General features: G+C 39.4%; 1 protein-coding gene across 2 annotated transcripts in view; it reads left to right on the plus strand.

The window, feature by feature from the left end:
- Window positions 1–15,222, plus strand: part of LOC109914725 (regulator of microtubule dynamics protein 3-like) — a 69,362-nt gene that overhangs the window by 6,877 nt on the left and 47,263 nt on the right. For both annotated transcript variants that reach the window (XM_048618308.1, XM_048618307.1), the window contains exons 2-3: window positions 1,130–1,252; window positions 6,312–6,561. In XM_048618308.1, the coding sequence (XP_048474265.1) occupies window positions 1,130–1,252; window positions 6,312–6,561 (373 nt within the window). The remainder of the gene's footprint in view (window positions 1–1,129; window positions 1,253–6,311; window positions 6,562–15,222) is intronic.

Raw genomic sequence — 15,222 nt, forward strand, 5'->3', positions numbered from 1 at the left:
TCGTAGAAGTAATCTATTTTGCTTCTATTTTGAAACCCAATGTTCAAGAACAATATCAAAATATAAATTTCATCATATCCTGTATGTAAATGCATAAAGATCAAGTCTTCATCGGCTCATCAGACTGTAGGGCTCCTCTCTCATTACAGAGAGATGACTGATAGTTTAATCTGAGGGTTATCACATGGCAGGCAACAGGAGAGGTTGAGAAGGAGATTCCTTAGCCTGTGTGAGAATTGAACTTATGCTGTTAGTGTCGCTGTACATTGTAAACCAGTTGTCCAGCTAACTGGGCCACCCGACTCCCTTGGTAGCAGCAGTGGGATACAAACCCAAGCCTCCACAGGGACTGGTACTAAGTGCATAGATAGATAAAAGTAGTGACGTAAATGTACATACAAGTATTTATGTATGCACCTGTATGTGTATGATAGTGCTTATCAATGTGTATACATAAATATAGAAGTGTATGTACTTGCTTATACTTACACATACAAGTATATGTGTTAGTGCACATGAATACAAGTGTATATGTGTATACATGTTTTTTTGCGACAAATGCTGGAGGCAAGTCACTCTTCAAGAAAGACACACTGACGTATTTCCTTCATAAAAGTAAACAATATATCTGCTTATTTGAAACCCAAAGTTCAAGAACAATATTAATACATATAAATTTCATTGTACGCTGTATGTAAATAAGTAAAGGTCATGTCTCCATAGTCTTATTAGACCGTAGGGCTGCTCTCTCATTGGAGAGAGATGACTGGTGGTTTAACCTGTGGATCACCACATATCAGGCAATGGGTGTGACGGTATGAGCACTAAAGTCATGCATAGTAAATTAAAGTACTGATTTTATCTGTTGAAACACACTCTTAATATAAGAAATGAAGTTGAATGTGGATAATCCAAATTCCTTTCAAGGCAAAACAGAGCAGGACAGCTCCTTTCCAAAGCTTTCAATTTGATAGCGACAAATATCCAGTAGTTAGAATTTTGATTAATAATAATTATTTATATTTTATGTTGTGGCAAGGCATCCACTTAAACTTTTCTTTGTCTCCTCGAATGTTGATTATTGAGCTTTTGGTAAGGATTGAAAGTGTGTTTCCTTTGTAATTCACAGGCAAGTAGAAATCCTGGCAGAGTTAGATTCTTCCATGCTTGCTTTTGCGGCTGAATCATTTACGGATGACAGGACTGGGCTGGATGCTGAGTCTCCATTTCTTCAATATCAGCCAGCAGCTGGGTAATACATTGAATTTAATGTTATAGCATTATAATTCCCCTATCGTTGACAATGTTTATCTTGTGAAATGTTTAAACAGACCGTGACATGAGCAGATACAGTGCTCAATAAATGTTCTCATCCTTTACATTTTTAATTGATGAACTGTTTCATGGGAGCTGAAGAGTCACGAACTCTAAACCTCGTGAAGCAGAAAATAATGAGTCATTGAGTTTAAAATTCCACTAGGAACTAAATACTTGCAAATATTTCTGGCTATTTGAATGCCATTATCTAACTTGTTTGTGCACCAGTTCATGTTAAACTGCTTATCATTTTCAGCATATAAATGGGTATCAAAGTAGTTTGATTAAATGGGACAATATTTCTGTTTTACTCCATGTAAAAGCACTTCCCATGTTCTCTGAAACTCTCTTTGGAGACTGAATTGTCATGAGGCAAAGACTGTACCAATCAAGTAATTATTCTCCACCAGTTGTGGAAATGATTGTTGGTATGCTTTGGAACTGCGGGTGCCACTGCTTCTGTTCTCAACTTTGTCATGCACTTTTCAACTTTGATTTTTCAGTAGCCGTAGAGTACAGGATCTTTCTTTGCTTTTCCTTTTCACAATCCAAGATCATGGAGATCACTTATGCCATTCCTATTTAGCTCATATCAACTCACCCAGCACAGTACTGTAATCAAACCTAGAGTTGCATTGACTGTTCAGTTCTAATTAAGACAGTATTCTTACCAGTTGAACTGTGGGGACATCTGTAAATGGGATTTTAATGGTGAAATGAAAGTGCACTGAGAGTTGTAAAACTCAATATCAAGATTATTCATGCAAATTAGCCCTTGGAAGACATGCATAAACACTCTCTCTCTCAATCTCTCTCTCTCATTCAGTCTCTCTCTCTCTCACTCTCACTCTCTCTCTCTCTCTTTCATGCACACACACACACTCACTCCCTCTCTCACTCACTCACTCTTTCTCTCTCTCTTTCTCTCTATCACTCATTCTATCACTCACTTTCTCTCTATCACTCACTCACTCTATCACTCACTCACTATCACTCACTCACTCTATCACTCACTCTCTATCACTCACTCTCTCTCTATCACTCTCTCTATCTATCTCTCACTCACTCACTCACCCACTCTCTCGTTCGCCCACTCTCTCGTTCGCCCACTCTCTCGCTCGCTCACTCTCTTGCTCGCTCTCTTTCTCGTTCGCTCTCTGTCTTGCTCAATTCCCCTCTCACCCTCTCCCCCTCTCTTTCTTTCTCTCGCTTCCTCTCTCTCTCTATCCCCCCCTCTCTCTCACCCACACACTCCCTCTCTCAAATTCAGTGTCACTATCACTCTCACACTGTCTCTCCCACACACACACTTTCCCTCTCTCTCTCTCCCCGCCACACATGCACACTCACCATCTCTTCCCCCTCTCTCTCTCTCACACACACACACACACACACACACACACACACGTAAATCTGTGGGGTGAATTTGTATTTGCAGATATGTTCTACTTTGTTCAAAAAGCACACAATTTTATTGACAGTCAATTTAGAAATAAAACCAGTCTGACTCCAAACCAAAACACAAACAGATTCTAAACAAGGCCTCACACCTAACATGTATTGTCTGATCTAAAATGTCACCTTTTCTTTAACTCAGGGCAGTGACTTAAAAGGAATTTGGGGATTTAGATATACATATTAATCAATTAAAACCTTCTAACTGATTAAAGATTTAACAGCATCTTAGGTTTGTTTAGTACATCCTCATCAGTGGTGTGACCCTCTGATCTTTTACTTATAAATTCTGTGTCTGATACCATCTCTCTCACTAACATCTGAAGAGGGAGTGAGGCTCTGAAAGCTTGTGTTTTCAAATAAACCTGTTGGACTATAACCTGGTGTTGTGTGATTTCTGACCTTGTCCACCTTAGTCCAACACTGGCACCTCCACATCAAGACATTTACTAGAATTGATCTAAAAATGAGGATAATAAATACTTGGTTAGTTTGGGGAGGCAATAAGCTGCTGGTGTTCTCCTTACAGCAGAGCAGCCGAGGAGATTTAAGAGAAGCCTTTAATATCATGAAGAGTTTAGAAAGAGTATATTAAAAAAAAGTTTCCAAAGCTAAAGGGTTAATAACTAGAGATCACAGATTCACTGCAAAAGAAATAGAGTTGACATCATGAATGAGTTTTATTTACGAAGACCAGTTAGGATTTGGAATGAATTGCTCAATAGCTTCAGTAGTGGTGTTCAAAAGGATAGTGAATAAATAATTGAAGGAGAAAATATCAAGGATAAGAAGAAAGCATTAGGGTTTGTGACTAAATGGATTGTTCTTGAAAAGAACTGGTACAACCTCTGGACTGAATAAGCTCTGGTTCTATAAGCTAAGAAAGCACCCCATACACTCTAGCTTTATGACAATATTTCAGTCACCCTTATATTTTGGAAAGTTAATTCAGTTATTGTTCACACTTGATAGTGTGATCATGAACTATTTTTCAGATTGCATCATTTAAACCTTTTCCATTCAGATCTTGTTAAGGAAAAGTATGTTCAAAGTATCACGTTATAAAATTAGTACGTTTAGTATTTTTAAGTGGACAGAACATAAACTACAATGGAATGTGAGCCTAGAAATTACAATCTGTATTATTAAGCTAGGAAATTCCTTCATCCACTATTTGAGTTAAAGAACGAGACTGTTTAAATAAATATCATACTAAGGTTTAATGAATGAGACAATCACTGTCCGAGGGCACTCATAACATCAACTTATCACTGGTGATGCTGGCCCATGACTTAATTTCTAGTTTGTTGCTCATTTGTAGGATTTAAGTCATATTCCACAGATCTTCATAATGCATTCTTTGTATGAAGGAGACTGTATTAAGTGTTTTACTTTATTCTACTTTAAAAAAAAATGAATGGCAATGTTCTGAGGTAAATAGGTTGCAAAGATATGGAGGCTATCAGTAATAGAGAGCAATCCTGGTGTGGTATCGTAGCTTGGAACATTGCTAAATGAAGTTTAACTAAAATGAAAAACCATGTAGAAGGGAAATATGAAATAAAACAGGAAATACACCAGGTAATTTAGCATCCATAAAGCGAACAGATAGATTTTATTTTGGATGTGTAATCTTTCATTCAGTAGTTGGTGAAGGGCATGCCATTCCCAGAACATTTATAGTTCCTCCTTTCTCAGCAGGTCAGTCAGCAGTTGTCAGTCCTGTTCTTTCTACTTTAATTCCAAATTGGGTTGGCTGTAAAATAAGTGAGGTAACTAACGTGCACGCCCTGGCACAAGAATTTTCAGGATACTGATTTTATGTGGATAAAACAAGAGTCTCAGCTGGAGTGTTCTTCAATTATTGCTCCAGGGGTAATTTTAGACTCCAGAAGCAGGTATTCTAACAGACTGTAATCTGTTCTCCTCCCATTATCATGCTTCAACACTCAGCTTCAATATTGCTGACACTCAAAATCTGGTGAGAAATTTATTGATCATACCTTTTTTCTAATGCCTGAATTTGATCAAGATAGGTGAGAAAAAGAGAATTTATTTAGAATCATAGAATTCTGCTGTACCAAAGACTGCCATTCAGTGTTTCTACAAAGGTTCTTTGAAAGAGCAGACCAATTTAGTCTCATTTTTTGCCAAAACCTATGAAAGCAAACGTTTCATTTTCTTTTGAAATTCCCTCAGGAAATTTGCTTTTCCAACCTTTTCAAATAATGCATTCCAAATCTTAACAGTCTGCGTATAGAGTTTTGTTGAAAATTGACACATGATTGAAGATTATTGAAGAAGTCTTGCATTCATCAGGACAATTCATAAGAATACTAATGTAAGAGGAAACTAATATTTATGCACTGACAGGACAGTGCTGATTGATTTGCAGCTGCACTCTTGAGTCCTAATGAGTGTAAAATTAAAAGCTTTGACAAAATATCTTTTTGTCAGCAATATTCAAAGCTCTTCATTTTGCATTCATCCTGTTAACTATTTAACTCTGTGATCTCTGGCTATGGACCCATTTGGTAGAAAAAATGTTTCTCCCACTTACTTGAAAACTTTGCACGTAGTTAAACGTGTCAATTAAATTTATCTGTAATTTTTTCTACTCTAAACTGAATAATCTCATCCTTTCTCATTTCTCTTCATAACTGTAGTCCATCATCTGTGGTATCATCTTGCTGAATCTTGTCCATAGGCATGATGGTCCTTTCCTAAGTGTCATACAATACTCCTGCTGAGGTTGAACCAGTGATTTGCAAAGGAATAGCATGACTTCCTTTATTTTGTATTTAATCTGCTATTTTATAAAAGCAAATACCCAAGCATTTTTCCCTATATCAAGTTGTTTTTCCACTTTGGTGAATGTGCATCAACAATTCCTTCTGCATTGGCAACCATACCTCTCTATCCTGTTCTTCCCAAAGTGCACTACATCACATTTCTCTGCACGATATTGCATCAATTATGCATCTGCCTATTTTGTCAGCCTGTCTACATCCTGTTATAGTCTGTTGTGATCCACATATTGTGCTCTTTTCACCCAAGTCTGGAACATTTATTTGTACTAAAAGAACAGTAGTTCTAATATCAATCCCTGGAAGTCCCCACTGCACACTTCTCTCTATTTAGAAAAAAATGGTTCTGAACTCAGCTTATGTTTGTAAGGACATCCTAAGGGTTTAACATTGTATGATCACCTCAGTCAAGTTTGTCTGAATATCACTCTCAAGCATTCCATCAAATTATTGTTTGAACATTTTGCATAGATCACGCTGCATATCCACAAATGTTAACTCCTGCTGTCCAAATTAGTGATCACATTTTTGTATCAACATTTATAATCCTTTCTTTTCTATCAACCATCACAATGTAGTATATGTTTTGGCTTTTAAATGGCTCTGTCAGTCAAGTTTCTAAAGTCTCTCCCAACTCCATTGCTGTCTCATTTATGAAAAAAACTTACATTCACCAACTGATCTTTAGGTGACACCACTGAAATTTATAAGATATTGTACATTTATTTTCAGTTATACTGCAGCACACACTGACATAGAGCTGGAGAAGGATGAAGAACAGGACAGCAGTTTGGTGCAGGTTCTTAATTTCTCCCCTGCTCTGGAACCAGAACCAGAGTCTGGGGCAATGCACTACTTGATGTCGCCAGAAGTAGATCAGAATGAAATACGTGCCCTTCTGGAAGAAGTAGACAGACTACACGGTGGAAGCAAAGAGGAACAAGAACAAGGATTTAAAGTCCTTTTAGACAATAAAAATAAGGTAAAACAGTGCAAAATTTTGTTACACAATTAACAACTGAAGAGGCTCTTTTTTGCAATGATATGGAGCACTGGTAAGAAACCGTGTACAGGAAGAATTTCTTTAGACTTCAAATTTTAACCCCAGTTATAACTCAATGGCACTGTAGCATACTGTTTATGTTACTGAACTAGTAATCTGAAGCCTACACTAATGTTTTGAAGACACGAGTTTGAATCTGATTATGGCAGGTTGGGAATAAAAACCTGATATCTGTAGTAGATTATGAAACTGGTCTATTTTAAAAACCTATAACTATTATTCTTGAAGGAAGGAAATCTGCTGTTCTTACCCTGTCTGACTCTCTCAAATTTCCAAGTGAGCCACTTGTATTCAAGAAGGCAACTTGCCGCTGTCTACTCAAGAAATTAGAGATGGATTGGTAATATCCACATCCCAAGATTAAAATAATGGAATGTCCGTGGAAATTATATTTAATAATATCCATTAGTAGAAATTGAGAGCACTACTACCAGCAAGTCCCCTTCCAAACCAGAGACATCCTGACTCGGACTCATATCACCATTCCTTCATCCTCATGGAGTCAAAATCCTGAAACTCCCTACAGCTTCCTTGGAATCTAGTAATTTAAAAAGGCATCTCACTGTGATCACCTTCTCAAGAGCAATTAGGGATGGACAATAAATGCTGGCCTAGTAGGCATGTAGGCCTTATGACAAAAGATGACACCTGAGGATCAGTAACTTCATTGTTCGTTGGGTCCTTTTTATTCACTCGTGGATGCTGACCTCAATAAATGATTGCCCATTACCCTTGCATTATTTAAAAGCATTTTTAAAGTTAACCTCAAACTTACAGGTGGGTGAATGTGGGATGTTCAACAGGATTGCATTGGAATAGTCAAGTATAGAGGTGACAGGGGCATGGATGAAAAATGCAGCAGCAGGTGAACTGAACGAAGATAAAACCAGAAGAAATAGGAACTGGAGTAGGCTGTATGGCTCCTTGAGCCTGCTGTGCCATTTGATAGGATCTTAACTAATCCAACATTCCTCACATTTACTTTCCTGCCCATTTCCCTGTAACCCTTGATTCCCTTATCGATGAAGAATCTATCTATCTCAGCCTCAAATATATAGGACTGTGCCACTACGGTTGCTTGTGGAAAGGAGTTCCAAAGACTCTCAACCCTGACAGAAGAAATTCCACCTCATCTCAGCGTTAAATTGGTGTCCCTTTATTCTGAGATTATGCCCTCTGCTGCTAGGTCCTCCCATGAGGGGAAATATCCTCCCAGTATTTAACCTGTCAAGTCTCTTAAGAATCTTACATGTTCAATTTGATCACCTGTCTTTTTTCTAAATTCAAATGAGTCCCAGCCAGTTTAACCATTGCTCATTAGGTAATCCCTCCATATCAAGGATCGTCCAAGTGAACCTCTGAACTGTCTTCAATTAAATAATATGTTATAGGGGTGGGAATAGGTGGCCTTTGATGCTATGGATATGTGGCCAGAACCTCATCTTGGGATCAAACATAATATGAAAGATATGAACAATTAGGTTTAGCCTAAGCCAGCTACAAGGGAGAGGAATGAATTCAATGGTGATGGACCAAAGTTTGCAAAAGTAACTGGATTTTGCAGAGTTAGGAAAGTCCACAGACCTTTAAAATTTGTAGGCAAGACCTATTAGTGTTTTGTAAGTACCCCACTCTAAGAAAACAGTCCGTAGCTATCAGAGAGAATTAAAACAAAACTCTTTTGCTGGACTGTTTGACTCACAGGTATCATTGAGAAAAGACAGTAGCATTTTGTTTTGCAGCTTCTATAGTGTTTTTCTTTAATGCTACCCCGAGAACTATCATTTTGTTATTATGAATGGTTGGCTGAGTTCCAAATGATACAATTCTCTCAGGTGGGGTGTTCTCAGTTTGACAATTTAAAGAAGCTGTTAAATGATCGGCTGTCTTTGATATAGGGTTTTATAAGGGATGTAACTGCTTGACATTTAAAGGTTTTGAATGGATTTAATAAATGTGAGAGATTTTCAATATTAATCTGTAAAACTGAAAATTGTATTTGATTATTCAAAGTTTTTTAAAATCTCAATGTGATTCTGAGGTCTTCCCATGGTAAATACTGGAAAGTAGCCATGGAGGTGACAGGGAAGGTGTGAAAGGGCATAGGGAAATGATGGGAGGCTTGAATTGACTTGAATGGTATGAGGTGTGTGTGGGGGCGTCAGGTTATGAGACACTATAGGGTTGGGTGACAGGGCTAGAGATATGAGAGTATGAAGACCAGGGAATCAAAGTTCAAGATGGTGGCGGAGTACAGCTCCTGACCCGGGGCTTGTCCACTCTGACTGCTTTTCTTTCACTCAAGTGAACCCACTGTGGACCTCATGGCAGCTGCAAGTGAGCCCCTACTTACTTTTCCGGGATGGACACGGGATCTGGCATTGGAATCGGTGGCTGTTACATCGGTGGAGATGACATTGGCAAGGTAGGACTAATGGCAAAAGATGGCACCTGAGGATCAGTGACTTCATCGTTGGTTGGGTCCTTTTTATTCACTCGTGGGATGTGGGCATTGCTGGCTAGGCCAGCATTTATTGCCCATCCCTTAGGGGCAATTAAGAGTCAACCACATTGCTGTGGGTCTGGAATCACATGTAGGCCAGATCAGGTAAGGATGACAGATTTCCTTCCCTAAAGGACATTAGCGAACCAGATGGGTTTTTCCTGACAATTGACAATGGTTTCATGGTCATTATTAGACTCTTAATTCCAGATTTTTATTGAATTTAGATTCCACCGTCTTCCATGGCGGGATTTGAACCCAGGTCCCCAGAACATTAGCTGGGTCTCTGGACAAATAGCCTGGTGATAACACCACTAGGCTATTGTCTCGCCTCTAGCGCTGGTGGTAGCAAAGCAGAGACGGAAGGACATCACGGCGACATTCAGGTGGGCCCTGCGACGAGAGATGTGACTCTGACATTGGTGGGTACAGTGTAAGCGTTGGTGAGGTGGTGGTGGAGGAGAATTGGCCTAGCGACGAAAGATGGCACCCAAAGAGCGGCGACTTTGATGTTGGTTGGGTCTGGCGTAGACAGTAGTGAGGCATTAGAGGAGGGATAGCGACACAGCTGTTGTTGGTAATGAGCTGGCTCAGGACTGATGGACTCTGTTTAAGCTATATCATTCTATTTTTTTCTTATTCTTAAACTATTCAAAATGGCACCAGATTGTGGCAACAGTGGAAAAGCTTTTCACTGTATTTTACTGTTTTTCTTGCTGTAATGATAAAATAATTCATTCATCCATCCGTCCACCACACCCTGACACTTGCTGGCCCATAGCCACCTAGACTCTGCTTCTTGGCTCAGTGGGTACAACCACATTGTTTCATGACTGGTGTCACCACCATCAATTTAAGAGGGCCATATTGTTCCTGAGAACTCTCTTTTTCTAATTTAGTTGTTACAAATTGTATTAATCTTTATCCCTATATGCTTCTTTTTGTACTTCCTTTCTGTATTTAAGACCATAAGAATTAGGAACAAGAGTAGACCATTCTGCCCCTCGAGCCTGTTCCACCATTCAACAGGATCATGACTGATTGTTGGATCCTCATTCCTCATATCCACTCTGCTGCATTTCCTTGTAACCCTTGATACCCCTACTGTCAAGCATCTACATAACCCTTAAATATTCACAAAGACTCTGCCCCCATGGCTTTGAAAGAAGAAGTTCCTTCTCTCTTAGTCTTAAATTGGCATCCCTTTTTTCTGATACTGTGCCCTCTGACTCCCATGAGGGGAAACATCGTCTCAACATTTACTCTGTCAAAACTTGTAAGAATTCTATATGTTTCAATGAGATCATTTCTCATTCTTCTAAACTATAGTGAGTAGAGTTCCAACCTGTTTCGCCTTTGCTCAGTTCTCTTACTGTATATTTTTAGCCCATTGATTTTCTTTGTATCTCTCTTTGAATTCAACCTAGAGTAACTGGACATACGTTCTGCACACAGTTACCCAAGACAAATGAAGTGGCCTGCAGTTCCAACATAACACTTTGTTTAATCCAGCCGTGTTAACATTGGAAACATTGGGCATTCGAGTACAATAACAAGATATGAAATCAGTGTTGTGTTAGAGATCAGATCCTGCTAAAATCAGGGCTAGTTATCTGTGCCAGGTCTATTCACACAGCCAATAGCAACACAAAGCCACCCTGCTGGGTTCACCAAGACCAATTGTTGGAGAGAGAAAAGTAATTTGTCTGGAAGACGTAAGTTGATAAATTCTATTTTATTCAGGCCATTTGATCAACTGCCTCTGCTGCTTCCAGATCTTCCAATAACCCACTGTGTCAGACTTCCTCTTATGATCCTGAGTGCCCTAGCCCTGAACTCACATCTTTCTCTAGTCTCTCCCCATCCCCTCCACTCCCTTGTGCCCTCTCCTAGTTCAACTTTTTCTTAAGGTCCACCTTCTATGACTTCAGTCCTATTTCTATTAACATGCCCACCATTCACCTTCGCATACTGCTGCTTTTGCTAGCTTATATTTTAATGGTTTTCTGTATTCATGTCCTGTGGCCCTGAATTACATTATATAGCTAGTCCAGTTTTATTCCTGGTCAATGGTCATTCCAAGGCTGCTAACCAGTGATGGTCATCCCATTGAATGTCACAGTGAGATAGTAGATTCTGCCTTTTGGAGATCCTGCCTGGCGCAAAGTCCCTTGCCACTTACCAGCTCAAGTTTGAATTACATTCTGGTCTTATTGCTTATGAACGTAAACTACATCAATATCTTAGTAGTTGTGAATGGTACTGAACACTTTGCAATCATCAGCCAACAGACCAACTTCTAATTGAAGAATCTAAAGGAGGTTGGGCGCAGGACTCTGCCCTGAGAAACTCCTGCAGCAATTTGTCCTGAGGCTGAGATGATTGACTTTACTACAACAACAAGCATCATGATCATTTGTGCTAAGTAAGCTTCCAAAGGGTGGAAAGTTTTCTTGTGATTCCCATTGACTTCAATTTTGCTGGGGTTCCTTGATGATACTGTTGGTCAACGCTGCCTTGGTGTCAAGGGCAGTCGTTTGCATCTCACCATAAGTTCAGTTCTTTTGTCCAAACCTATATCGAGATCAGAAGCCAACTGGCCTTGGCAGAACCAAACTCAGCTATGGTGAGCAGGTTATTGCTGTGTAAGTGTTACTTAATAGCACTGTTGAGACTAGATTGATGGAATGTTACTTGGCTGGACTAGATTTATCTTGCTTTTTCTTGGTAGAATGTACCTGGCAACTTACCACATGTTGGGTAGAAGCCAGTGTTTAGGTTGAAGTAGAGCAGCTTGACAAGGTGTAATGCCAATTCTGGAGTACAAGTCCTCCTTGTACAAGTACAAGGCTGAGATATTGTCAGGCCTCAGTCCTTGCTGTATCCACTATTCCTGATATTAAGTGTATTGAATCAAATTGATTAAAGACTGGTATCTGTGATATCGGGGAACTCAGGAGAAGGTTGCATTGGATTATCCACTTCACACTTTTGGCTATAGTTACAAATGCTTCAACCATGTCGTCATCCTCTTTGACTTAAACATTTTTTGTGGTCACAAATTCAATATTCTCACTTTAATTGTTGGGGATTTGGTGGGATGTGGGTGTGGCAGGAACAAAGACTTATAGAGTTTCGTACACAAATCATAAAGGTGGGAACAACTGAGAAGATTGACAGCTTTTTCAGTTAGTTTGCATTAACATGAGTAAAACCAAAAAAAAATTTGAGTCAAGAAAAGTAAGAACCATATTTGTATTGTAGGAATAATAGAACAGCTATTCTGCTGCATGTTACAGGTTCAACTTATTATTTTAATGTAAAACATTGTCATGCTCTGAATAAACCTTTTCGAGTGGTGTCAATACTGTCTCTGGATTGAGAAACAAGTTTTAAGGCCAGCAATCATTAGTGTTTCTAATTTATTCTCAATGTTTTATTCACTATTTTCTAATCATGGGATTTATTATTGCTAAAATATTGCCTTAATTCTGCAAATCTCAGGTCAATTGCTTTGAAAGTCATCACCACTGGATTCAAATTTTACCATCTGCCATGGTGGGATTCAAACTTGTGTCCTCAGAACATTACCTGGGGTCCCAGATTAATCGTCCAGTGACATTACCACTACATTACTGCCTTGCTTAATATAAAGCTATATGTAATCAGTTACATCTCTCTAATGGTGTGAAATAGCTATTGCCCTTTGTGGGTCATGGTACACCGTTAGTGTTTTGTTTCAGAATGATACAATGGAGTTGAACTTCAGGTTATTAGAATTAAAAAAAGAAAATGCTAGAAATGGAACAGATCATCAGTATCTGGAAGAGGGGGATAGGGTCATAATTTAGGTGGGGCTCATTCATCCATTGACGTCAAATGCTAGCCTGTTTTATTTTTAGTTGCTGTCTGCCATCCTGTGCATATCGAGCATTTTCTGTTCTTGTTTCAGATTTATAGCAATCACAATTGTTTTATGGCATTTAAGCATATTTAGCAAGTCAAGTAGGATACAGGATAACTAATACCTAACTGAGACTGAAAGGTTTACATTCCACTCATATTCTGTTTTACTTCAGCTTCTGCGCTGTCAGCCTTCAGAGATACTAAATTGTCAGTGTGCAGTACATGATAGAGGTATCTTTCATATGACAGATCAACAGTCACAACTTAATTGCTGCACTCTTATTGAGAGAGAATTTACAATTATAGACTCACAGATGTTTACAGGACATAAAGAGGCCATTCAGTCCATCATATCTGTACTGGTCAACAAGATCTGACTATACTAATCCTATTTACTAGCTCTTGGCCCATAGCCTGGAGGTTGACATATCAAAGTAAGTATCCAAATACTGTTAAAATGTTGCAAAAATCTCTGATCCAACTGCCAAGGCAGTGATTTCCAGACTCTGACCATTTAAGTGCAATCCCACGCCTTGTTACCCCTCTCCAAGTGCATTATCTTTACTTTGTTCATTCACGGAAATTTGGCATTGCTGGCTAGCCTAGCATTCACTGCTCATCCATAGTTGCCCTTAAGAAGGTGGTGGTCAGCTTCCTTTGTGAACCACTGCAGTTTATTTGCTGTCGGTAAACCCACAGTGCTGTAAGGGAGTGAGTTCTAGGATTTGACCACTTGCAACATTGAAGGAATGATATTATGGCTTAGAAGGGGACCTTTCAACAGGTAATTTTCCCTTGAATCTGCTGGTAGTGCTCGTGGGTTTGATACGTGTTGTCAAAAAAGACTGCCTTCAAGAATATCAGCAGTGCATCTTATAGATGGTATATACAGCTGCTACTGAGCATCAGTTGTGGATGGAGGAAATTAATGTTTGTGGGTATTGGATAAATCAAGCAGCTGCTGTGTCCTGCATGGTGTCATGCTTCTCAGGTGTTGTTGGAGTTGCACTCATTCAAGCAAGTAAGGGAGTATTCCATCATAACTCCTGACTTGTATTTTGTAAATGGACAGATTTTATGGAATGTGAATTACTCACTGCAGGATTCCCAGCATCTGACCTGCATTTGTGGCTGCTATAGTTCAATTTTTGGTCAATGGTAACCCCCAGGATTTTGATAGTGATGGCAATGTTATTGAATGTCAAGGAGTGATGTTTTCTGGATTGGGTTCCAATTGCCCCTCACTGCTCTGCTGACCTGACCAGTCTGTTAGTATCCTCCTGTAGACCATGACTATTCTCAACATTGTTTGCCACCCACCCAACTTTTGGGTCAACAACAAACGTCTTGATTTTATCCTGTACACTCAAGTCCAGATCATTAATGTACACAACAAACAGCAAGGGCCCCATCACTGAACCCTACAAAACCCCACTGAACAGACTCCTGTCACAAAACATGATTCTACACCCTGGTTCTGATTTCTGAAGAACGGTCCAGACCCGAAATGTCAGCTTTCCTGCTCCTCTGATGCTGGTTGGCCTGCTGTGTTCATCCAGCTCTACACCTTGTTATCTCTTTCTATACCTTCTGACCTTTTAGCCAATTTAGGATTCAGTGTGCCACTTTGCCTTGGATCCCATAGATTCTTACTTTCTTGACCAGTCTGCCATGAGGAACCTTATCAAAAACTTTCCTGAAGTCCATGTAGATTTTGTCAAATGCTTCATCAACACCTCTGGGTACCACCTCAAAAAATTCAATCAGATTTGTCAAACACAACCTTCTCTTGACAAATCCAATCTGACTATTCCTGATCAATCTGTATCTTTTCAAATGCAGATGTAATCTGTCCCTCAGATTTCTTTCCAATTACATCCCGCCGCCGAGTTCAGGCTGTCTGGCCTGTAATATCCTGGTCTGTCCCTTTCTTATTTTAATAATAGGACAATGTTAGCAGTCTCCCAGTCCTCTGGCACCTCACCTATGGCTAGAGAGGATTTGAACATTCCTGTTAGGCCCCTTGATATCTCCCTTCTCAACAACCTGAGATGCATCTCACCTAGGCTTCTGGATTTATCCAATTTTGCTAAACTTACTGGTATCTTTTATCTGTTTAATTTCTTATAACATTTCATAGTGCTCCACCCTGACGTCCATACCTGCATTGT

The sequence above is a fragment of the Rhincodon typus genome, chromosome 39, assembly GCF_021869965.1.
Source record: "Rhincodon typus isolate 14 chromosome 39, sRhiTyp1.1, whole genome shotgun sequence".
Taxonomy (NCBI): Eukaryota; Metazoa; Chordata; class Chondrichthyes; order Orectolobiformes; family Rhincodontidae; genus Rhincodon; species Rhincodon typus.